General features: G+C 43.8%; 1 protein-coding gene across 1 annotated transcript in view; it reads right to left on the bottom strand.

Moving 5' to 3' along the window:
• DNAH9 (dynein axonemal heavy chain 9) overlaps positions 1-25943 on the bottom strand; it is a 636923-nt gene that overhangs the window by 441089 nt on the left and 169891 nt on the right. The window contains exons 30-32 of the mRNA XM_060238867.1: positions 17361-17518; positions 7480-7618; positions 3450-3737 (exon numbers count right to left, since the gene is read on the bottom strand). Coding sequence (XP_060094850.1) covers positions 3450-3737; positions 7480-7618; positions 17361-17518 — 585 coding nt within the window. The remainder of the gene's footprint in view (positions 1-3449; positions 3738-7479; positions 7619-17360; positions 17519-25943) is intronic.

Here is a 25943-nt window from a genome sequence, read left to right as displayed (position 1 = left end):
ATATATATTTCCCATGCGGTTTTTACTTGATTGAACCATAAAAAGCTTGCATAAGCTATCCTATATCATGCTTAGTGTGGAAATTACAACAAATAAGGCTTGCCTGTCTTACATGTCAGACTAAAATTATCTCCTTTTTTGAGACAATTACTACTTTGTTGGTTCAGGGAAATGCTGTGGAAACAGTTTATCTTGATTTCTGACAAGCTGGCAAAATGTGGTTTGGATCCTTCTATTGTTAGGTGGATTTGTAACTAGTTGACAGATCACTCCCAAAGAGTCCTACATCCTCTGTTAACAGTCCTGCACCCTGCCAGGGAGGAATGACAAGTGGAGTGCCTCTTGGATCTGCCTTGGCCTCTGTGTTGTTCAGCATCATTACAAATTACTTGAATAAAGGAACAGAGGGGATGCTCATTAAATATGCACACAATACTAAGTTGGGAAAGACAACAAATACAGTACAAGACAGAATCAAGATGCAGGATTATCTTGACAGGCTGGTAATCATAGCTAAAATGAACAAAATTAATTTCAACAGAGATAAATGTACAATTATAGAATGGAGTTGACTTGGCTTGGTAATAGCACACATAAAAAAGCGTCTTAGTAGATCATATAGTGAACAGGAGTCAGCAGTGTGATGTGGTAGCTAAAAAGGCAAATGAAATTTTTGATTGCTTCAACAGAAGTATAGCATCCAGAACAAGTGAAGTGATAGTATCACTTTACTCTGTTCTGGTTGGACCTCACTTTGAGTACTATATTTAGTTTTGGGCACCACAGTTTAAGAAGGATGTCGATAAGCTGGAGCATGTCCAGTGGAGGGCAACAAAGATGGTGAGGGCTCTGAAGACCAAGTCCTATGAGGAAAGGCTGAATGAGCTGGGGATGTTTAGCCTGGAGAGGAGACAACTGAGAGGTGATATGATAATCATCTTCAAGTATTTGAAGAAATGTCATATAGAGGATGGAGCAGAGTTGTTTTATGTTGTCCAAGAAGGCTGGATCAGAACCAGTGGGCTGAAATTAAATCAAGAGTTTTTGGTAAACAATAGGGAAAACTTCCTGACAGAGCAGTTCTTCAGTGAAACAGGCTCCCTTGGGAGGTAGTGGGCTCTCCTTCTTTGGAGGACTTTAAGCAAAGGCTAGATAGCTTCTGACAGCAGTGCTGATGACTAACTATGAATTTAGGTAGCTCATGAGATGGCCTGGGGGTGCTGTGGTGTGCTTCTTCTCCCCAGCCAGCCTCAGACACAGGGCTGGGCGGAGCCACCTATACATGGCCTCCCAGGCTACCATTGCCTCCTAAGATGGCCCTTGTACAACACTGCCTCTGCTCCGTGAAGGGCCTGCCTTGGCGCTCAGCCAGCCAGTGGGAGTAGGAGGACACAAACTTCAGGTGCAGAAATGGGTGGAGGAAATTTTGGGGGAGTTGGAGCGGAAAAGCATCATTCCCTGTTACTTGGTGCTGGTTTAAATGTGATAGTCAAAGGTCCTGATGTGTAAACATTAGCATTTGAATCCTCTCCAAGAGCCAGGGCCTGAAGGGACAAGATCCTGTCTTGTTTAGAACTGCATCGCAGACCAGAGTTGGGCAAAGCAGGTTGTTGCAATGCATTGTCTACTGAGGTGAACAAAGCCGCCTCAGTCCAAATGCCCTCTTCTAGCCAGCTGTTTCTGGTGCTCAGCCTGCAGGAAGAGGAGGATGCACCATGGGGTCACAAGCTGCAGCCACCTCCTCATTGTTAACCTGGCCTGAGCAGACTTGGGGGGCCTGCCTGACACCCTGGCCCCTGCTGCACAGGGCTGTGCCGGCCATCACAAACATGGCCCTCAGGAGCTTATAAAGTTTATCTTTCTGCACCAGCTGGGTAGGAGACCTCTTATCATTTCTGTGGCATGCCTACATCACATGTAATCTCACCAGCAGTCTAGGAACCCTTTTTGTTTGGCTTTCTCAAAGCCCAAAAGCCTTGAGTGTGTTTTATTTGACTTCAAGGAGGGAGGGACTGAAAGGGTGATTCTTGTTTTGAGAAGAGGTCCTCTCCTTGCCTTTTGCACTAGCTATTCCTCAAAACCCCACAGAAGACACACCCCTGAATCCCCATATGCCTCAGTTGTGCATCTCTCACACACTTTTATTTTTCCCTTGAAGCCTCTCATTGCAGCTGTGTTCACCTTGGGAGGCCACATAGCCTTCCCCCCCCCCCAAACAAAAATCCTGGCTATGGCCCTGGTCCCAGGGATCCCAGAGTTTCTTGCCTTCCTCTGAGCATAGAGCAAGGGGTCACTGTGGCGTTGAGGAGGGAGAAATATGAATGTCTTGCAGGGTGTTGGACTAGATGACCCTTGGGGCACCTTCCAGCTCTATATTTCTATTATAGGTACTAGACCTCACAGGATACTCTATGTGGGCAATACTCCATCAAAGCTGTGGAGATGTGAGCAAAAATTCTGCTTTTTGAGCTACTAGCATTAAAGTTTGAGCTCCTGCATAAATTAGCTTGCTCTGGGGCCATTTTTCCTGAGCTAAGACAAAAAAAAATATCAGCTGGAGACTAAAAAACTGTGCTCACACTAACTCAGCTTAGAGGGAACATGTTGTGGGTTAACATTCTGCCATGTCCCTCAATCATGGTAGCTTTCCTGCTGCAACTGGATCTTGTTAGCTTAAAATAATACTACTTTCCCACATTTTACTTATTTATCTTGCCTGCAAATACACCCAAGTTTGCTATCCCAAGAACACTTTCCTGAGAGTAAGACCAATTAAATATAATGACATTAATTTTTATTAGAGTTGTTTAGGATTACACCCTTCATCTGGTTCAGGGATTTGATTGCTTCCAACACTGCACTTTCCATGCTATAGTGGCAGAAATACTTTTCTGCACATGCAACCCCAATGACTGTGGTGCCTGTAAAATGACTGCTGGATACTTATTACAAAATTTGCAATTTCTAATCCATAAAATAAGGATAACAACTGGTTTTAACAAAATAAGATTGTGAAATGGAGCTCAGTGCATGCCAATGGCTATAGTGCTGATCCTCTTCTTCAGATGCACCAATAATCCAAGGTATGCGCTAGGCTTTTGACTTAGAAAATATCACCTGCCGTGGGCATTTCTGGTCCCTTCTGCTCTGTGGAATGGTAGAGAATGACCTGAAGCTAGTATGTGACTGCACACTGCTGTAAAGCAAAAGGTCCAAAAAAGGTTCATATTTTGAATAGGAAAACCAAAAGAAACAACATTCAGAAGAAAACAGAGGGGTGGGGATGAACAAAACAAAAGACAACACAAAAAAGAGCTGCACTGGAGAATGCACTGGTACACACATCCCCTTAGGGAATGATAAAGTCCTCTATATCATACAGACTATTTCAAGATACTCAGAACCCTGGTTGCACTTTGAAGGCTGGATGAATGGCAAGTTGTTCTTACTCTGAGCACAAAATTGTCCTCTGGTTGCAACTTAAGCTCCAGCATGGCTTGTTTCACAAAAGATTCAAATCTGAGGTCTTGTTTTCTTGGGACATCCAGAGCAGGAAAGAGGTCTCCAATTAGACCCATGAACACAGGCATATCATCTGTCACAATCTTTGGGATGTTGAAATCTCGGAGAGAGCGCATTAACACCTGGTCTTCAGGATGGTCCGGGTCACCTCTTTTGAGAGAACCAGCAACAACCAAAACTGACTTAATTGCACGTAACCCCCAGTCATAGTGATCCTAAGGTGAGAAGAAAGAAAATAGCCCTTTTGTACATAGACTGCAAACCAAACAATGAAGTACAAAATGCTGTCCGGGTCCAAATAAAGACAAGAGCTCAACATACCGCCTGAACAGCAGAAACTTAGATTATTCAGCTTGCTGCTGGAGGACCTGAAAGCCTAGTCTCCTTAGGCGGGAAGTACTCAGTTCAGAGCAAGTAGAGTGAAACAGAGAACCTACAAGGGTGAAATCGCAATGGGTTTCACCCAGAAATCCTGAGGACTAAAAGACCACAATTCCCAGAACACCAGTTCTCATGCAGCCTCCTCTTCCCTCTCCCCTACACCTTCCTTTGCTCAAAGAAAGTAATGCAGTGAGAAATAAAATAGGAGTCAAGTTGCACCTTTAAGACCAACTTAATTTTATTCAGAATGTAAGCTTTCGTGTGCTCTCTAAGCACACTTCATCAGACGAGGAATCCAGTACAGTGAGCAAAGCCACACATAACTGGTAGTCAGTGGCTCAGAATGCAAACTGGTACAAATTTAAGATCCAATGACAGCATAGTAAAATTATCTGGTAGGGAGTGGTTTAGAATGCAAAATGGTACAAATTTAATATTCAATAACAGAAAAGGAAAATTAACAAATTGAACAAACCTTTGATCTGAGTAGCATGAGCATGCAAAAGCAATAAAACAGTAATATGTCAAAATGTGATAATGTTTGTTAATGACTATATTGTATTAAGCCTGGGTCAAAAGGAAGGTATTTATATCTCAGATTTCCCATCCAACTAATTTACCTTTTAACATGTAACATACATATAATTTGCCATTAGGAGAAAAATACATTAAAATTAGTGGGAGATGGGTTCAGTATATGTAATGGGATAAACAGCCAATATCCCTGTTTGAGTATGTCAATACAGCTAAAAGAGAAATACATTGGATAGCGATGTTCTTATCCACCTAATTTACTTTTTAACATGTAAACATCATTCTAGTTTGCCATAGAAAAAAAAGAATACAATAAAATATAGTGAAAATGGGTTAAGTATATGCAATGAGATAAACAGCCAATATCCCTATTTTGAGTATGTCAATACAAAAAATCATTCTGATACACTGTTCTAAAAGAGAAATACATTAGAATACTGTGGATGTATAACTTACTCAGTGAGAGTGGGTTTAGCATCTGTAATGAGATAAAAAAACAATATCCCTGTTCAGTCCTGAGGAAGTGTTTGTTCCAAGTTTCATAATAATTTGTAATTCAGCAATTTCTCTCTCCATTCTGTTCTTGAAATCTGACATCAGGAATTACAGAACTGAGAAACCTGTGGGGGAACACTTTAACCTTCCAAAGCATTCAATGGGTGACCTCGAAGTAGCTGTTTTGCTGCAAAGGAACTTCAAGAACTTCAACTTTTATCTCATTACAGATGCTAAACCCACTCTCACTGAGTAAGTTATACATTCACAGTATTCCAATGTATTTCTCTTTTAGAATAGTGTATCAGAATGATTGGGACATGAGGCATTTATTCCGGGAAATGCAAATGAAGAATCCTAGAGAAATCTATAGGAGGGATAGCTGCCGATGAAAGGGGGCGTGTTTAACTCAGTCACAGTGTATATATTGAGTGAAGTGGTCTGTGCTGTTTGTGACTGGTTCTTCTTGAATAAACTGTTGCTGCTTACTTAAGAACTGACTGAACTCACTTTACAATACTGGTGACAAAGGTGGGATTTGCTTGTGTAGGTAGCCCCAAGGTTGAAACACTGCCAGTGAGAAATTGCTGTCTCGAACATCCAGTCACCATTGCTCCAGTGCGAGTGTTATGTAAGCTGTTGTACCACATGGTGATCGCTACTAAAGGCAACCTACGGGTCCCCGGATGCGGCTCGCCCCAGATGCAGCTCGCCCATCAAGATCTACGGCGGGAAGCTTGACTGGCCAGGATTGGTCTGGTCAGTCAAGGGGGCAGTTCCGGGCAATGTATATAAGCAGGACCCGGCCCGCGTACTCCCTCTCTTGTGATGTGCTGCTGAATAAACCATGTTGCCTTCAAACCATCTCGGTTCTCAGTACATTATAGTGGCAACGAGGATGGGATCCTAGCCAGCCCACTCCAGAGGGGCTTTGCGGATCCGGTCAGAGACATCGAAGGCAAATCGGCTATAGACTGACATGCCTGCCACTGCAGCCACCATGGCTAACCAGAGCGGGACCAGGGGCCGTCTCGAAGAGTTCAACCCCGCTACTCCGGAGAGGTGGGAGACCTACACGGAGCGGGTCGTGTGCTACCTTCGAGCGAACAGGATAACGGAGGATAGCCTAAAGAGAGAAATCCTCCTGAGCATCTGCAGAGAGGCCATGTTCGAGATCACCAAGGGTCTCTCGGCCCCCGCGAGGATCTTGGAGAAGACATACGAGGAGATCGTCAGACTCCTCACCGGGCACTTCTTGCCCCAACCCTCACTCATCGCACACCGGTTCCTCTTCCACAAGAGGGACCAAGAGGCTGGAGAGATGGCAGCGGACTACCTGGCTGCTCTCCGCCTAATCGCGGGCAACTGTAGCTTCAATAAGCTAGAGGAGGCCCTGCGGGACCGCTTCACCTGGGGCCTGAGGGATGAAAGACTGCAACAGAAGCTCTTCACGAGGAAAGAGCTCACCCTCCAGAACGCCTTCAACGAGGCCGTTTCGTTCGAGCAGACCACGAGGACCTTCCCCAATATGAGGGCCGAAGCCATCCATCAGGAAGAGATGACCCCCAGTCAACCAGACGAAGATGAGGCACACCAGCTATGCCGCCAAACAGGGGTGGGCTCACGAGCGACCCAGCGACCCCGAGCAATGGAGAGACCGGCCGCCACCAAGTGCGCCAGCTGCGAAGACCAACACGAGCGACGGGACTGCCCCTACCGCAACGTGGTCTGCAGGGCCTGTGGCAAGATGGGCCACTTCGCGAGGACCTGCAGGGCCAAGAGCAACCGCCGCCGCCAGACCACCCACCAGGAATCGACCGAGGACCACTCGATTGTTTCAACCTCCGTGCAGGTAATGAACTTGCCCAACGACAGCCCCCAAAAGGTCAAGGTTTCGGTCAGGATCGAGGGCAACCCCTGCCTGATGGAACTGGACTCGGGTTCCTCCAACTCCATAATTTCAGAGGAATCCTTAAGGTACAGATAACCCCGGACCAGCGGTGCCCCCACGTGGGGAAACCATCGCACTGGCTGCAGTAGAGGCTGCAGCCCCAGCAGCTCCAGCGACTGCCCCGACTCCACCAGTCATCCCAAGGCGGTCTACCCGGGAGCGCAAGGCCCCCGCATACTTGTGGGACTATGTGTCCTGAGCTAGGGGGGGAGGAGTGTTATGTATTGAACATAAGTTACCCGGCCACATGGCGATCGCTACTAAAGGCGACCCCCTGGGTCCCCGGATGGAGCTCGCCATTCGCCCCGCTCATCAAGATCTGTGGCGAGAAGTTTGACTGACCAGGATTGGCCTGGTCGGAGGGGGGGGGGCGTTGTTCCGGGTACTGTATATAAGCTGGGCACGGCCCACGTGTTCTCTCTCTTATAATGTGCTACTGAATAAACTATGTTGCCTTCAAATCGTCTCAGTTCTCAGTACATTACACTTCGAATAAAGAATACAGCTGTATGGGAGATGCACCACTTGAGATATTCCACAATGTCTGCAGTTTTTGCTGTTATCTAATATTATGCATCTGACCTAAAACTACTTACCTGTTTGGACAGCAGCTCTTTGCATAACCGGTAAAGGGTGATGAACTTCCTAGCTAACAATCTGGCTTCTATGAATCCTTCTGCCACCAACATAATTTCACAGATCAATTCAAAGTCTGGCACAACCATTGCACATGGCCTAAAAGAAAAGTCCAGAAAAGAAAAACTAAAGCAAGTTATAAGAATATTGCAGCACCAATATGACAGCAGCGAAGAGCTGACTGACATTTTCCAACAGTGTTCTAAGGCTCTTCTTTTTCTTACCCAGGCCTAGAGCTGTACCAAGTCAATCTTTTTGAAGTTAATTTGTTCACAATTAATTTAAATGTACCTGCATGAATATGCCATGTAAGAACATAAGAACATAAGAGAAGCCATGTTGGATCAGGCCAATGGCCCATCAAGTCCAACACTCTGTGTCACACAGTGGCAAAAAATGTTATATACACACATACACTGTGGCTAATAGCCACTGCTGGACCTGTGCTCCATACACTGTGGCTAATAGCCACTGATGGACCTGTGCTCCATACACTGTGGCTAATAGCCACTGATGGACCTGTGCTCCATATTTTTATCTAAACCCCTCTTGAAGGTGGCTATACTTGTGGCCGCCACCACCTCCTGTGGCAGTGAATTCCACATGTTAATCACCCTTTGGGTGAAGAAGTACTTCCTTTTATCCGTCTTAACCTGTCTGCTCAGCAATTTCATCGAATGCCCACGAGTTCTTGTATTGTGAGAAAGGGAGAAAAGTACTTCTTTCTCTACTTTCTCCATTCCATGCATTATCTTGTAAACCTCTATCATGTCACCCCGCAGTCGACGTTTCTCCAAGCTAAAGAGTCCCAAGCGTTTCAACCTTTCTTCATAGGGAAAGTGCTCCAGCCCTTTAATCATTCTAGTTGCCCTTCTCTGCACCTTCTCTAAAGCTATAATATCCTTTTTGAGGTGCGGCGACCAGAACTGCACACAGTACTCCAAATGAGACCGCACCATCGATTTATACAGGGGCATTATGATACTGGCTGATTTGTTTTCAATTCCCTTCCTAATAATTCCCAGCATGGCATTGGCCTTTTTTATTGCAAACGCACACTGTCTTGACACTTTCAGTGAGTTATCTATCATGACCCCAAGATCTCTCTCTTGATCAGTCTCTGCCAGTTCACACCCCATCAACTTGTATTTGTAGCTGGGATTCTTAGCCCCAATGTGCATTACTTTGCACTTGGCCACATTGAACCGCATCTGCCACGTTGACGCCCACTCACCCAGCCTCAACAGATCCCTTTGGAGTTCCTCACAATCCTCTCTGGTTCTCACCACCCTGAACAATTTAGTGTCATCCGCAAACTTGGCCACTTCACTGCTCACTCCGAACTCTAAATCATTTATGAACAAGTTAAAAAGCATGGGACCCAGTACCGAGCCCTGCGGCACCCCACTGCTTACCGTCCTCCACTGCGAAGACTGCCCATTTATACTCACTCTCTGCTTCCTATTACTCAGCCAGTTTTTGATCCACAAGAGGACCTGTCCTTTTACTCCATGATTCTCAAGCTTTCTAAGGAGCCTTTGATGAGGAACTTTATCAAAAGCTTTCTGGAAGTCAAGGTAAACAACATCTATCGGGTCTCCTTTGTCCACATGTTTGTTCACCCCCTCAAAGAAATGCAACAGGTTAGTGAGGCAAGATCTTCCCTTGCAGAACCCATGCTGAGTCTTCCTCAATAACCCGTGTTCATCAATGTGCCTACTCATTCTGTCCTTGATAATGGTTTCTACCAACTTTCCCGGTATTGAAGTCAGACTGACTGGCCTGTAGTTTCCCGGATCTCCTCTGGAACCTTTTTTAAAGATGGGGGTGACATTTGCTACCTTCCAGTCCTCAGGAATGGAGGCAGATTTCAATGAAAGATTACAGATTTTTGTTAGAAGATCCACAAGTTCAACTTTGAGTTCCTTCAGAACTCTCGGATGTATGCCATCCGGACCCGATGACTTATTAGTTTTTAATTTGTCTATCAGTTGTAGGACCTCCTCATTTGTCACCTCAATCTGACTCAGGTCTTTCAACACCCCTTCCAAAATTAGTGGTTCTGGGGCGGGCAAAAAGTTCTCGTCTTCTACAGTGAAGACGGAGGCAAAAAATTCATTTAGCTTTTCAGCCATTTCCCTATCCTCCTTCAGTAATCCTTTTACCCCATGGTCATCCAAGGGCCCCACTGCCTCCCTGGCTGGTTTCCTACTTCTAATATATTTGAAGAAAGTTTTATTGTTGGTCTTTATGTTTTTTGCAATATGCTCCTCATAGTCCCTTTTTGCCTGCCTGATCACAGTCTTGCATTTGATTTGCCACTGCCTGTGTTCCCTTTTATTAATCTCACTTGGACTGGTTTTCCACCGCTTAAAGGAGTCCTTCTTACCTTTTACAGCTTCCATTACTTTATTTGTTAACCACGCAGGCCTTTTCTTATGCCTGTTTGTGCCTTTCCTAACTTGTGGTATGTATTTTATCTGAGCTTCTAGGATTATAGTTTTAAATAGCGTCCAAGCTTTCTCAAGGGTTTTGACCGTATTTACCTTTCCTTTCAGTTTCTTCCTCACATGCCTCCTCATCTCAGTGTATTTACCCCTTTTAAAGTTAAACGTGGTTGTGGTGGTCTTTTGGGGCAACTCCCTATTTATACAAACGGTGAAATCAATAACATTATGGTCACTGCTCCCAAGCGGCGCAATCACTTTTACATCTCTCACCAAGTCTTGGGCATTACTTAGGACCAAATCCAGGATCGCCCCACCCCTGGTAGGTTCTGAGACCATCTGCTCCATAGCACAGTCATTGAGAGCATCAAGAAACTCAATCTCTTTCTCTCGACCAGAACACATATTGACCCAATCAATCTGCGGGTAGTTAAAATCACCTATTACAACACAGTTTTTACGTTTAGCCGCTATCTTTAAGCCTTCCATCATATTATAATCGTCCTCTCTCTTTTGATTTGGTGGGCGATAACAAACTCCCATAGTTAAATTTCCTTTTGGGCCCTCTATTTCAACCCAAAGCATTTCTAAAAGTGAATCTAATTCTCTGATCTCAGCCTTACTGGACCGTATATCCTCTCTGACATACAGAGCCACCCCACCTCCAACCCTTCCCTCCCTATCCTTCCGATATAGCTTATATCCAGGAATCACCGTGTCCCACTGATTCTCCTCATTCCACCAAGTTTCTGAAATTCCCACAATGTCTATGTTTTCTCCCAGCACTAAACATTCCAATTCACCAATTTTACTTTGAACACTTCTAGCATTTGCATACAAACATCTATAATTTCCCAGGCGAGCTAGGCCCGCCACCTTCCTCCTGCCGCCTCGAGACACTGGCAGACAGTCCATATTGTTTGTTACCTTCACAGTGGACAACTCCGGTCCGTTACCCGGTAGAAAAATAGCAGCTAACCCTTCATCTCTTTGAGACGAGTCCTCCCGAACCAGAGACATTTCATCTCCTGTCGGCTTTCCCCCAAGATTTAGTTTAAAAACTGCTCTGCCACCTTTTTGATTTTAAGCGCCAGCAGCCTGGTTCCATCCGGGGACAAGTGGAGACCGTCTCTTTTGTACAGCTCCCGCTTGTTCCAGAAAGCATCCCAGTGCCTAACAAACTTAAACCCTTCCTCCTTACACCATCGTCTCATCCACACATTGAGACTTCTAATTTGTGCCTGTCTCTCCTGCCCTGCACGTGGAACAGGTAGCACTTCCGAGAAGGCTACCTTGGAGGTCCTGGCCTTAAGTCTCCCGCCTAGCAGCCTAAATTTTTCCTCCAGGACCTCACGACTGCATTTCCCCACATCGTTGGTGCCAACATGCACCACGACCACAGGCTCCTCCCCAGCACTGTCTATCAGTCTATCTACTACACGCGTAATGTCCGCTACCTTCGCACCAGGCAGGCAAGTCACCATACGGTCAGTACGCGGTTTCGCCACCCGGCTGTCTACTTGCCTAATGATCGAATCACCAACTACCAATACCCCCCCTCTCCCCCTGCTCAGGGATGGTTCCTTGGCGCGAAAGGATTCCCGCTCACCGACCGAAGAAGAGGTCCCTTCTGAGGGCGCATTCCCCTTATCCTCAGCACGGTGCCCTGTTCCCTCTCGACCCTCACGCTCTCTGGCAGCAACGGGGCTGCTACGTTCTGAGCGGGGCTCATCTAATACGCCCCCGAGAGTCTTCCCCAAGTGCCTAACTGACCGTCTCTGCTTCTCCAGGGCAGTCACCTCGGCCTCAAGGGTACGAACTCGTTCCCTGAGGACCAGGAGCTCCTTGCATCGAGCACACACCCAAGACTTCTGTCCTTTGGGCAGATAGTCATACATGTGACACTCAGTGCAAAACACTGGAAAGCCCCCAACCCCCTGCTGGCATTCTATCTTCATTGTATATATATATATATTAAAATATACAGTCCTCTTTAAATGCTGTTTAAGTGGCTCCCCTTCTGGCGGGTCAACTTACCTAAACTTACCTTATTGGGAACTTACCTTATTTGGAGAACAAAGAAGCCAGGGATCTGGGTTCCTGCTCCTTACAGAGCCCCTAGGCGAAGAGCCACAGGCCAAGAGCCCTTTAGCTCTCGCCCTTCGGCTCGCGCCAAAGGCTCGTGCCTTTGGCAAGGCGCAGCTTAAAATGCAAAGAGGTGGAGCAGGGCACTCCTCAGCAATCACTCTCAATCAGCAGCAATCACTCTCAATCTCTTTCACCCTTAAGGCAGTCAACCAAACAAAGAGCAGTCAACCAAACAAAGAGCAGTTCCCCAGCTATCACACCTTAGAATTTTAGGCAGCCCCACAAACCTTAGAATGTAGTCCTTCAAAACTCAGAAATTCTCAGCAATTTCTCCAGCTGTCTCAGCTATCAGAGCTGCTCTGCTGTGCTCCTCCCAGACCTCTGTGAGATGTAAGATGTGCTTCTATTTTTGTAAGTAACAACAAGAAGCCCACTAATCTGCAATATGGATCCTGGGCGCTGTAAAGCCTTCCACTCGCCACCTTGACCCATGTCCATCATGGCTAGTGAAAGGCAGTGGTGATGAATTATGAGACCCTCTGGTAGACATTATAAATCTGTCACTGAGTTTGGAGGTCTTCCTGAGGAAATCAAAGGAAGCAGTGGTGAGACTGCTCCTGAAGAAACCATCCTTGGATCCCAATGATCTATTCAACTACTGTCCAGCATCAAACTTGAGAGAGCAGCAGTGTAACAACTTCAGACCTTCCTGGATGACACATGGGTCCTGGACCTATACCAGTCCAGCTTTGGCCCAGATATGGGACAGAGACACTGCTGGTCACTCCCACAGATGATCTCCATAGACAGCTGGATCAAAATGGGTTGGCGCTGCTATTATTACTTGATCTAACACCAAAGCTGACAGTTGAGAGTTTGATTCTGGATGCCTCCCTTTCGATGGAGGCCTGGATCACAAATGTAACCAGACACAGGCAATTGGCCCCCTACCTGTCTCCTTCTGACCTAGCCACAATGATCCGTGCAATGGTCACCGCCAGATTAGACAACTGTAACTTGCACTACACAAGGCTACTCTTGAAGCTGACCCATAAACTTCAACTGGTCCAGAATGCAGCAGCACAGGTTCTTACAGGAATGAATCCCAGTCAGTGCCCATATACAACCGGTGCTCTGCTAGCTGCACTGGTTGCAAATTGAATACCAGATCAGGTTCAAGGTTCTGGTATTATCCTTTAAGGGCCTAAATGGCCTGGGATGAGCACACCTACCAGATCACCTCTCCTGGTATACTTCCCAAAAAGCATTACACTCAGTTGACAAAAATCTACTGGTGATCACTGGTAGAGTAGAGTAGAGATCTTGATGTCTCTACTGAACAAGATCCAAGCTTAATGCAGTTTTGCAGGGCCTGTAAGATGGAGATGTTCTGCCAGGTCTATGTCTGAGAATAGCAATGATCTCTAACTAGACTGACTTCCTCCTTTTCCCTACTTTTTTCTCCCTCCTGTCCTACACTGTCAGGAAATAAGGCATTATTGTGTTCTCTTTAAGTGCCATCTTATTGCATTGCTATAAATTTTAGAGTTGTTTCAGATATGTGTTAAAGGTTTTAACCTAATTTATTGTTATTACCTACCCTGAATAAATCCAATAAATAAATACTGTGCATTATACCAATTCTGCAGTCTCACAGAGATAAAACACAGGGGTGGCCTAGGGCACACAGTGCTCTAGGTGAACCCCCACCCTGCTGCCCTCCTCTGTGGTGCCCCCCTGCCACCTATACCCTTCTGCCCCACCCCCCGCAGGCCACAGGCAAAGCTAGAGGAGGGTGGAGAGAGAACCTGACCAGCACTCTGAGCATTGCAGGGAGGTCACACATGCACCAGCCAGCCAGCATTGCTCCACTTCCCTTCCAGTTCTGGAAGGGAGGTGCAGCAGTGCCCGTCAGCTGGTATGTGCTTGGCCTCTCTGTGGCACTCAGAGAGCTGGTATGTGCTTGGTGGCCCTAGGGAGTGCCACAGAGGCCAGGTGACCTCCCCACCCTCCTCCAGCTTTGCCTGCAGTCTGTGGGGGGTAGAAGGGTGGTGGGCAGCTCAGGAATTTGCTTATGGTGCCAGGAGGAGGGGAAGGCCCAATTGGGCACATCCCTGGGCCAGAAAAGAAACGGGTATCCTGGGCCAATCAGTCAGGTTGTCTTTCAGATTTAGAAATGTCCAATGGGGAAGATACCCAGTATACTTCTGGGGAAGAGGAGGATTATGCTCGCTCTCGACAATACAGAAATACCCAGAGCAGATCTAAAAAAAATTTGGGGACTACCAAACAGACAAGGGAGACACAGAAATTAGTAATTAATCTCTCCTCATATCCTTTGAATGATCTGGAACTGAAGGTCCTTAATCTTGGTTTAAGCTTTGTCCCAACACTTTACTATAATTCCTTCACTATTAGAACAGATGTTTATAGGCTGATTAGGCAGTTAAAATTGAATGTTTTGGGGGGCAACAAGAACCGGATGTACAATGGGCTGCCTTTAAACAGAAATTGGTATTCATACCTAATATAGAGAAAGCTAGGATTTCAGTATCTGAGCAGTTAGTTCTGCAAAATATTGAACAGCTAGAGACTCAAAATATAGACCTTATAACAACAATTTAAAGCGACAAGACAGATTAATCTTAAACAGCAAACAATCCAGAACTGGTTATTAAACCAGCTGATAAGGGAGGGGCTACCATTTTGCTAGACCGAAAGGACTATTATAAGGAGGTTGAAAGGCAACTGTCGGACTCCGCTTATTATACTCCATTGTCGAAGGAGCCAACAGATGACATTATTAAACTAGTGAAAATAGTTTTGGTGGAAGCAAGAGAAACGGGATTTATAGATCAACAAGAATTTGACTTTTTGTTAAATCCCTTTCCCAGGGTATCGATTTTTTACATCCTACCAAAAGTGCACAAAGAGGGTTCCCCCCATCCCCAGGACGACCTGTTATGTCGGGAATGCGGTCCATCCTTGAACCCATTTCCAAATATATAGATTATTATCTTAAACCCTTTGTATTCAGAATTCCAAGTTTTGAATGTAGGGAGAACTTGGATCCCCCAATTTATTCTCAAATTGATTTGTTCAATCTGATTGTTGAAAAAAAAATTATTTAGGTATGGAGAAAACTTTTTTCTGCAAAAAAAGGGCATGGCCATGGGTAGTGCATTTGTGCCATCCATTGCCTGCTTTTTCATGTTCACATTAGAATTGAAATATTACTGCAATCCAACTGTTAATCCATATTTTGAAAACATACTTTTCTATGCCTGTTTTGTGTATGATGTGTTCCTGTTGGTTAAGGGGGAGGGAGTGATTGATAGACTAGCTTTATGGATGAATTCATGTTATGAAAACATTCAATTTTCTTATAAAAGTAATAGGGACATGACCATTTCCCTTGATACGGTGGTCTTTAGGACCACAGAAAATACTTTAGGAATAAGAAACCATAAGAAAACAGTAGCAAGGAATAGCTTTTTGAATTACTTTGTTTCACCTCCCCCCCACCTCCATAATAATTTACCTTTCAGCCAGTTTTTTCATTTAAAAAGAAATAGCACCTTTGAGAATGATTACCAAAAGGCGAATGACTCCTTAAGGGAACGACTTTCAGAACAAGAGAGATATTGAAAAAGGCACAGAGCAGAGCAAATAAGAGAGAAAACAATTGCTGGGCAGTCCAAGAGATCATAATAATGATTTGTATAGGATATCATGCTCTTTACAATACTCTTCAAGAGCTCTGGGAATAAAAAAAACTATTTTGAGATTATGGCCAATTGTATCTGACATTCCAGGCTGTGCTGAACCGCCACTAGCGGGCTTCAGAAGAACCCGTAACTTATGAGACACTTTAGTTAGACCGGACTTGCTAACACAAGCCACTCCGTTAACGGGCCTGATGGGTCACTTTCGATGCGGGGGATGTAAAGCTTGGAAAATTTGCCTTAAATATTAAGGAATATGTGGATCCCCTCACACAAGTTGAAATCAAATTGACATCTTTCAGTAATTGCGAGGCAAGATACACTGTCTATGCCCTTATCTGTTGTTTAAAAATGTACATAGGATGTTTGGTACAACCTTTCAAGACAAGAATTTTGGAGCATATCTCAAGGGTGCACTGATTAGCGGAAGGAGCCCCACATCCATCACTTCAGGACCATGATATAGAAAATATGAGATTTTTTGTAATACAAAAATTAGAGAATTCAAAATTCAAACAGATGGATTTACAGAAGTTTTTGTTACAAATGGAAGCCAGGTGGATACACCATTTAAATACTGTACATCTACAGGGACTTAATTTGTCAAATGATCTATCGCTTTATTTGATTGGATTTCTGTGGTTACATTGTAAAATATTATTTCTGTAAGTTGTGGAAGTTGTAATATGATACTCATTATGATGAAAATACCGGCTTCAGAAAAAACACCTTTTGGCGAAACGTGTATTTAGTCAGCAATCACATAAAGGAAGGAGGAAGGGGAAGAACTCCTGTCCTTTGGGCCAGACTACTTCAAGAGAACTAGATCCACAAGAAAAAATCTGTTTTGAACTGATCATGAATTCATTATGATAGACTAAGTTGCAATGTGGACTTCTGGTTCCTTGTTAAATGAATTTCTTTGTACAATTTGGTACCTTTTTTAGTGTATTGTTATGAAGATGATTAGAATACAAGAAGTTTGTACTATTTGTTAAAAATGTCTTTATTCTTTATTACACAGTTGTTTTTGAATTTGCATGACGGGTCATGCTAGCCAGAGCCCTAGCCAGCCAGGCAGAGCTCAACTCCTGTGGGCTCCAGCAGGGAAAAAAAGCCTTCCAGGGCTTTCAGAGAATATTCAAAATATACAGAGAAAAGCCCTGCATACCTGCACAGACTGGCTTTTGTTTAAAATACACAGACTGCACAATATTATACATTTCATATAGCCTGAAGATTTGTCAGCCAAAGAGTAGACACCTTTGTCCATAAACCAAAAGATTAAGCATGGGGCTAAACTCTTGCCCTTGTCAAGGAAAAACAAAGGAATATGGCTATGGTAGCTTCTTGCAATCTGCAGCACCGGGCAATGGAAAAGCATCAGATCCATTTAATGAAGGACAACAGGCAAGTTAAAATATTTCAGTCCCAGTTTCCCAACTCTAAAAAGGAAGCAACAATGACCACTATAGACAAGGACTACTATCAGGATGAATGGAGCAAACATTTTAATGTTCTAAGATCCTCTGCAGTCAGAAACATCAAATTTTACGGTCAGAAACAGCATTCCTAACTTACCTGAAAAGAGCTTTCAAATTTTCAGGCAATTCTGTACGGCCCGCATAGCCAGGATTCATGGTAATAAAAATACCAACAGACGGAACCAGTTTAATGTCTTCTCCAAGGAAATTAAAATTCTGCTTTTTGTCTCGTATGCCATCCTGAATGCTTTTTACCTGAAAATAAGAGAAAAGGGAGTTGTATTCATCCATTCATAGGAGCCCCAATCACTTTACAGCAAACTAGCTCAGTATATTTCATAAAGTGGATGATAAAAGTGTTAGATATTGTAACTGCATGCAAGAGGGTCTGGGAGGGAATGGGTTAAAACAATTCTCTCACTGGAGTACACTTGAAGTTCACCCTACCCTCTCATCAGTTAGATGTTGAGCCTCTTCGGCCATTGCTTTTTCATCATATATAGGACCTCTCTGCTTCTTTCTCTTACCTGGGCCTGGAGCTGTAGCAAGTTAATTGTTTAAGTTAATCTGCTCACAACTAGTTAAATGTACCTACCGTACATGAATATGTTATGTAAGATGTGCCTCTATTTTTGTAAGTAAAGTTTTATCATTGTTTTAACAGCATTTTCCCCTTAACTGAGAAACATGGAGGATCACGGATACTGCACAAAGCATCTCTGTTTCCAAGGCAAACTTTTTTTTTTTAAGTTATGAGCCCAGAGTCTATCAAAAGTTTAGATTAAGCTTAATGTTTAAAAAGGGCTTGAAGTCTTTGTTTAGCAGGTCCTTTTGTAGGGTTTTTAATCTTTAAAAATTCTCCATCGCTCTTCTCCATCTTGCATATACTCCTTGAAGCAAAAGAAATCCTAGAGAAAAGAAAAATCAACAGGGAAAAGCAAAGGTTTGGATACCTGGGCAATAAAAAATAGAACTGCCAAGAACATTATTATGGGATCATTGGATTACAGTGAGACTTTCATGTCTGAACATTCCCAGACTGCAAAAGAAATGCTTTAGAACCTAGAAGAGTCTTTTGGTTTTATTAGTATTAAATCACAAGGAGTATGGATATGAAAATTTTGCAAAACAAGATTATATAACAGAGGAAATTGTGAAAAACAGATATCTGAACTGGGGCGTTTGGAAATCTAGCAATCCGTAGCTTTCATCTTACTGATGAACAAAAGGCAATTTTTTTGTCTTGGACTTTAGGGGAAGATTTTTCTGTGTTTGTGAGTGTGCAGAGTCAAAGCCAAAAGAAGGACACATAAACTTTCAATCAGGTACTAAAAGAATTGTGGGAGGAATACTCAAGACAGTTTATTGAATTTGAATCATGGGCAGAGCAATCCTAACATCTGTTGCAGAGGCACGCCCAAGCGTAGAACTAACGTGGGCGGTGGCAGTTGGCTCCCAAAGGAGAGAAGTTCCACCGAAGCAGGGAGGAGAAGGGAGTGCAGCTGGGTGTGTGTGAATGTCTGAGAGAAGCTATCACCATGGTGAATCCACTCGAGTGTGCACTACTGGCTCACTGGTGAGGTGGGGGTGGGGGAAGGGACGGGGCAGCGTGGAACCACAGGATTGGCCAGTCCCATGGTGGGTGCCATTACACATGATGGGAGGGTGAGAAAGGTGCCTCCTGAGAAGCTGATAACGTTTGCGCCCACCCACTGTCAGAGACCTGTGTCAATGGCAGACAGACAGGCAGAGTCATGTGCCATCCCAGCTAGCCATAAACAAACTGGATACACACATTGCAGGAGTCTGCACTCAGAGACACCAGGCAGAATGTGTGTATAGAAATGAGCAGAGTCCCAGCACGCCACTAAGTCCCACAGGAAAACTCCCCCCAACACATTGGAGACCCCCTGTGAAGCTGTGATGCCCCCTGCTATGTGCAAGGAATCCCTCCCCCAGTGGCAGAGGCGCACAGAGTGCAACGCACCCGTCATGCACCCTTCCATTAGCACCCCCCCCCCCCCCGTAGGTTGCCTCATTCCCCTATTCTCTGTCCCACGAGCACAACAGCCCCATAGGGTTGGGAGGGCTGAGGGAACAGGCAGGCTGAGGTGATGCATCTGGCCCAAGGCCACCCTCCCTCCCATGGTATGAGTAGGGAAACGACCCACAGGCTCCCCTGCCCAGCCTTGCACAGAGGTGGCTCATTAGTTCCCACCACCCTCCAGGCCCCCCTGCATACAGAAGCAAGTGAGCTCACCCTCTGAGACATTACCTTGGGGAGCCCACAGAGTGGCAGAGGGAGTGGGGAGGAAGAGGGGCAGAGAGGAGTGTGAAGCAGAAGCCAAGCAGGAGAGACAAAGTAGGGGCACATCTAAGGCTTTATTGCACTGGAACCAAGTTGGACAGCATCCCAGGTGGAACATGGAAATGAGGCTCCACTCTGAGAGGAGGGCAGGAACAGCTGACTGAGGGGGGGTGGTTGGAATCACCATACTCAGAAGCCTCTCTTCTGAATCTCCACCTGCAAACCAGAGAAACAGACCCATTGCACCCAGGGAAGATTGCCACATCACCCGCAGCCATGGATGCTCCATCCTGACAGGGCCAGCAGAGGCAGGGGAGGTGTTTTGACAACACCCCCCTCCCAGCACATGATGGAACTGGCCAACGCTCATCCGCCTGTCCTGGGGTAAAGTGCTCCTGGATTGCTTGCAATTCATAAGCAACAGCAGCTGCAGCACAAAACTGTGTTTTGGCAAGGGACTGTCTTAAAGGGACAGTCACTGACCTAACTCACCATAGGCATCAGAGCAGCTGCTAGCCCCTCCCCCCCAACACCCTGTGCCCTTCCAGGGGTGGGAACCAGTAGGTGGGCCTCCAGCTGCATGTAGGGCCCAGGGCAATGAACAGCAGGGCCCATGCCGCCCCATGCCTGAGCTTACTACCAGGTTCGATTACCAGAGAGGCTCTCAATCTGCCCAGCCTTGGGCAAGGAGAGAAGGGAGGCAAGTTTGGGGTGCATACTCGCACCTACCTGTCTCTGTGCGATCAACCTCATGCACTGAGCCTCCAGAGGTCGGGTGCCTGTTGGGACTTGGAAACAGGAGAGATTAGCCACAGAGTAGAGACTTCACTCTCCTCCTTGCATGTCAAAGAGCTTGCTCTGTGCTGTCTAAGTGCCCTCTCTGTGCAGTGCCCACCACCAAAGTGCCTTGCCCCTTGCTCTAAGTCTGCATGGCAGGGAGCTCTGAGACAGAGTCCTGTGCCATGCACCCTACCTGGAGAGTTGTGCGAGGCCAGAGCAGAAGTTTTGGTAGGGAGGGGGCCCTGTGATTGGATGATGGGGAGGGGGCTTGGCCAGTCCAAGGCTGGAGGAGATTGGTGCAGCATTTAGTTGACTCCCTGTGGAGTTCTGAAGCAATGCCAGGAGCGGCAGCAAACTTTGTTTTCATGATCCATGGGTTTCTATGGGATACGCCTATTTTCTTGTCGTAACGTTATGCATCTCTCGGGGGGTGGCATTTCCAAGCTGAAAGGTCTCAGGAAGCCAACTAACATTGGCCATGCCCCTGACACCACCCCTACCCAGGCCAACGTGGCCATCTATGCCCCAGTTGCACCACTAGCTGGGTACAGCGCCCCTCCACCTGAAGCCAGGAGCAGGTGCATTCTCAGGCACCTGTACACAAACGTATCTTCCATTTCTGCTGGCATGGAATGATTTAGAATGGCATAACTGACATTTACACCCATGTAGAACTTAGTTCACTTCAAGAGCACTCCCCCCCCCTTTAGGATTATGCTGCAAATGGCTCAAGTTACATTTCTAGAAAGAACGTGAAAGAGCAAGTCCCACCCAGAGAAATGGAGAAAACCCAATTGCTGTGTCGCTTTAATTACAACAAAAGGGGTTACTTTGCAAAGGACTATAGAGAGCTACCAGCTAACCATAGTTTTTCTAAGATGCACAGGAACAACACACAAGCTATAAACAAAGAGAGAGGCAATTTTAAAAATCAAAAGAATATAAAGAAAAAAGATTTTTACTAATTAACCAGAAAATGATGATGCTGAATCAGAATAAAAAGAAAATAAGTGGCTAACAGACAGTCACAGTACACACTGCAAAGATTTCTTTGATGAACTTCATGAAAGTGAGAAAGATATAAAAATTGCTAATGCAATATGCATACAGATTCATGGCATAGGTCCTGGAATTTTCTGCTATAGCATACCTCACAAAAATGTTCTAAATGAAGTTGGAGGCATACCTGAATGAAGTTATAATTTATTGAGTGTGTCTACATTAGACAACAAAGGCTTTGACATATGCTTTGCATATGTTTTGCAAATACTATTAGCAAAGTATTTGCACAAGGTAACCCAAAGGGAAAACGACATGAATAGAGTGTCAAGCATGGAAGTTTCAGATAACCAAGTAATTGTTTAACAAAAGTCTCAGTTTATTGATAATCTATTGTTGCTTCAAGGTGTAACACCTTGAAAGTGATACAAAATACTGGACAGTATGAAGCTTTAAGGGTTACATCAAAGCGCATAGAAGAGATAAGACATAACAAGGACGTGTGAATTATTACAAATATGCACCTTGCTATCTCTGCGGTTGAAACTTCCCTCAGTCTTATGCATTCTTGTTACAGTTGATAGTTACTGCATAGAAACCTTTCCGAGAGGCACCTATTATCAAAGCATGGCATTCCTACATTTGCTACTCAAAGGTGGGAAAAGGAAAAGGGAAGTGAGAACAAAGGAGGGCTACTTAGCTTTGATATGCAATTATATTGAAAGGAAAAGAAAGAACAAAACTTAAAACTTAATACTGAATATAAACCACATGCTTGACATAGAGTCTTGCTGGTGAACAGGTACATCTGGCACATGAAAGGAAAGATGAAGAGAGCCTGGAAATGCGGCACAGATACCTAGGACATTGTAATCCAAAGGGAATCCTAGACCTTCAGAACAAGATTCTCACCAAAATCGACAGAAGTAAATGAGCATGTCGTATAAGAACAAAAGGAGTTTAGACTCTCATTTTCACTGCTAGCAAGCATTAGAATTAATTCACAGTGATGTCCTTGGACTAGTGTATGAAACATCAAATGGTGGAAATATGTTTATTTTAATCTTTCTGGATGATTTCTCAAAGTACTCGGTTACATATCTGCTGAGGCAAAAGAGTGAAGTTCACAAATTCCTCAAGAGATACATCACTAGGTTTTCTAAGTTTCAAAGAAAGGCTCAAATGCCACAGATAGATAATGGTGGTAAGTTTATATCACATCACACACAAACCCCCTTGGCAGAGGAAGCATCCTCCATAGGAAGTCAGTGGGCTTTACATCTGAGTAGAATGGCACTGCTGAAAGGAAACTGAGATCTTTACTGGAGATGTGCAGATGCATGCTCATGGATTCAGGCCTACTCAATAAATAGTGAGGAGAGCAAGCCTGACTGCAGAGGAGGAGGAGATGATTGGATTTATTCTCCACTCTTCACTCAGAGTCTCAGAGCAGCTTACAATCTCCTTTCCCTTCCTCTCCCCACAACAGACACCCTGTGAGAGTTGAGAGAGGTGCGGCTGAGAGAGCTCTTGAGCGAAACTGCCCTTGCGAGAATCTATGGCTGACCTAAAGTAGCACCAGCAGGTGCATGTAGAGAAGTGGGGAATCACACCTGGTTTTCTGAGATGAGAGCCGGCACTCTTAACAACTACATCAAACTGACTCTCAACTACACCAAAACAGATTGCCCATAAAAGGGAGCACACATACACCATTACCAAATATGGCATGGCAAAGTGCCAGCAATGGGACACCTAAGAGTGTTCCTGGAGGGAACGGCGGGTACTGAATTTGGGTTTATGTTTTGTGTTCACTCTGCTTTATAATGTTTTTTCTACCAGAGTAGACATATAAACTAACCAGACAATTGAAATTAAAAAGTATGTTCAGTAATTATACTAGGCAACAAGAGGTCTGGCCCTTTAAGCAGCATCGACCTTCATTCTTCATGTAAAGAAGATACGGATTTTGGTTTTTGAAGAGTTGGTTTTAAAAGAAATTGAACATTTAGAGACTTCTAGAAGACCTTATTATAATAATTTATTTATTTATTTATTTATTTATTTATTTATTTATTTATATTAAGATTTATACCCCGCCCTTCTCACCTAGGTGTCTCAGGGCGGCTTACAACACAATAATTAAAACAATTTCAGTTTAAACAATTAAAATACCATTAAATCATAATTTAGTAAAAACAAGATAGAGTAAAATTTATCCCATTCCAAGAGATTATCTATTAAACCTGCTGGTAAGGGAGGTGCTGTAGTCCTTATGAATAAGGTGGACTATAGCCAAGTAATAGACAGGCAATTGGCAGACAGGTCTTATTATACTCCAGTTGATTCACAGAACCATAAAGTTGGAAGGGATCCCCATGGGCATCTAGTCTAACCCTTGCACAATGCAGGAAATTCACAAATAGCTCTCCCTAAATTCAGACTCTACTCCTAGGATTAGTAGATTGATTAAGGTAGTTCTCACAGAAGCTAGGGAAATGGGCTTTTTTTAGAGATAGAATTTGGATTTTTATATAACCCATATCCATGTGCACCCACTTTTTACACTTTGCCAAAGGTACAAAAAAAGGGATTACCTCCACCATTGTCACCCATAGATTTGGGATCAGGTTCCCTATTGGAACCCTTATCTAAATTTGTCGATTTTTTTCAAAACTGTTTGTATCTCAGATTGAGCGAAACTGCTCTTGTGTAAGAGACACCCACCTATGTAAGAGACACCATGGATTTTATTTCAAAAGCAGAAGGATTTACCATATCTCCAGGGTCTGCATTAGTAATGATGGACATACGGTCCCTTTACACTAATATTCCTTTTGAAGATTTGAGAATCACTGCAGCTCAAGTGTTAGGTTCCAGAATGAATTTTAGGTTTAAAACAATTTATTAATAACATATGGTAACAATGTCAAATTATATTGTTATAATCCCTAACCCATATGATATTTTTCTAATCCTCCCCCCCTCCTTTTCTAGACTTCCGACGATGTTATATACTTAAGTTCACTTATAAAGGTACCCTTAACCCATCGAAGTTCAATTTCCCTTTTTCTTAAATTCATTGTTAAAAGATTGCCCAATGTCCTTTCAAATTCCACTCTTTTTCTATATATCCTCTAAATTTCTTCCATTCCCTCTTAAACACTTCCAAAGAGACTTCCATCGTCTCTTAAAATTCTTGTTAGTTTATCCATCTCATTCCATGATAAAGCTTTCACAATCCAGTCCCATTTCTCTGGTATTTTTTCTTGTTTCCATAACTGCGCATATAATGTCCTAGCAGCTGAAAGCAAGTACCAAATTAAAGTTCTATCTTCTTTTGGAAATTTTTCCATTTGTAGTCCCAATAAAAAAGTCTCTGCTACTTTCTTAAAATCATATCCCAACATTTGCGATATTTCTTGTTGTATCATCTGCCAAAACTTTTTCGCTTTTCCACAAGTCCACCACATATGGTAAAAAGAACCTTCATGTTTCTTACATTTCCAAGATCTATCCGACATCTTTTTACTCATCTTTGCCAGTTTTTTCGGAGTCATATACCACCTATACATCATCTTGAAACAGTTCTCTTTAATACTCTGACATGTTGATATTTTCATCGTGTTCTTCCAAAGATATTCCCATGTATCCATTTGTATTTCCTTGTTTATATTAATTGCCCATTTAATCATTTGAGATTTTACTACTTCTTCTTCTGTAGACCATTTCAACAATAATTTATATATTTTCGATATTAATTTTCATAATCTCCAAGCAGAACCCTTTTTAATTCTGTTTGCTCACGTCTAATTCCAACAGATTTAATATCATTTTCCATTAAGCTTTTTATTTGTTGCATTTGAAACCAGTCATACTTATTGTTTAACTCTTCTGCAGATTTTAATTCAACTTTATCACCTTGAATCTTTAGCAGTTGATTATATGACATCCCTCTCTCGTCATCAGATTCAGCTGTTATTTTTATTACTTCTGCTGGCACTATCCAAAGCGGCTTTCTTTCATCACCATATTTCTTATATTTTATCCATGTATTTGTTATGTTGACTGCCAGTACACCTTCAGCTTTTACTTCCTGGATCACTGAGCTCAGCTCTTGTTCCCCAAATATCGCAGTCTTTGAATACTTGTTATGTTGCTTGCAAGTACAGAGCCATAACACAGAAGCCTTTGTCACTGACCACAGGTACAAAACAATTTTCTTCTTTTCCAATTTTCTTCTTCCCCTCACTTTCATTCTTGTTCAAGTTTTCCCACCTTCTACTGTTATTTAGATTAGCTTAGACATGTCCTGGAGTGAGAGATAATGATCAAAGTACCTTAGCGGCTATGTTTTTTAAACTTCGGTCTTCTTGGTCTTTTAGATGCTTATCAGTCCCAAAAGAGAGTGAGATCCAAACATGCTTAAGCCAATTGAATGGCTCTTAATCCTTTGTAGATGCTGGACAACGCTTCTTTTCCTTGCCGGATCATCAAAGCCTCAGAAAAATCCCCTCCAGAATCAATCATTAGCTGAGATCAACGGCTCAAAGTATTTCTGACGTCATCCTGGGCAATTCTCTAACTGAGAAA

The sequence above is a fragment of the Heteronotia binoei genome, chromosome 5 (genome assembly GCF_032191835.1).
Source record: "Heteronotia binoei isolate CCM8104 ecotype False Entrance Well chromosome 5, APGP_CSIRO_Hbin_v1, whole genome shotgun sequence".
Lineage (NCBI taxonomy): Eukaryota > Metazoa > Chordata > Lepidosauria > Squamata > Gekkonidae > Heteronotia > Heteronotia binoei.
The sequence above is the reverse complement of the archived record's forward strand: the minus strand, read 5'-3'. Positions and strand labels throughout refer to the sequence as shown.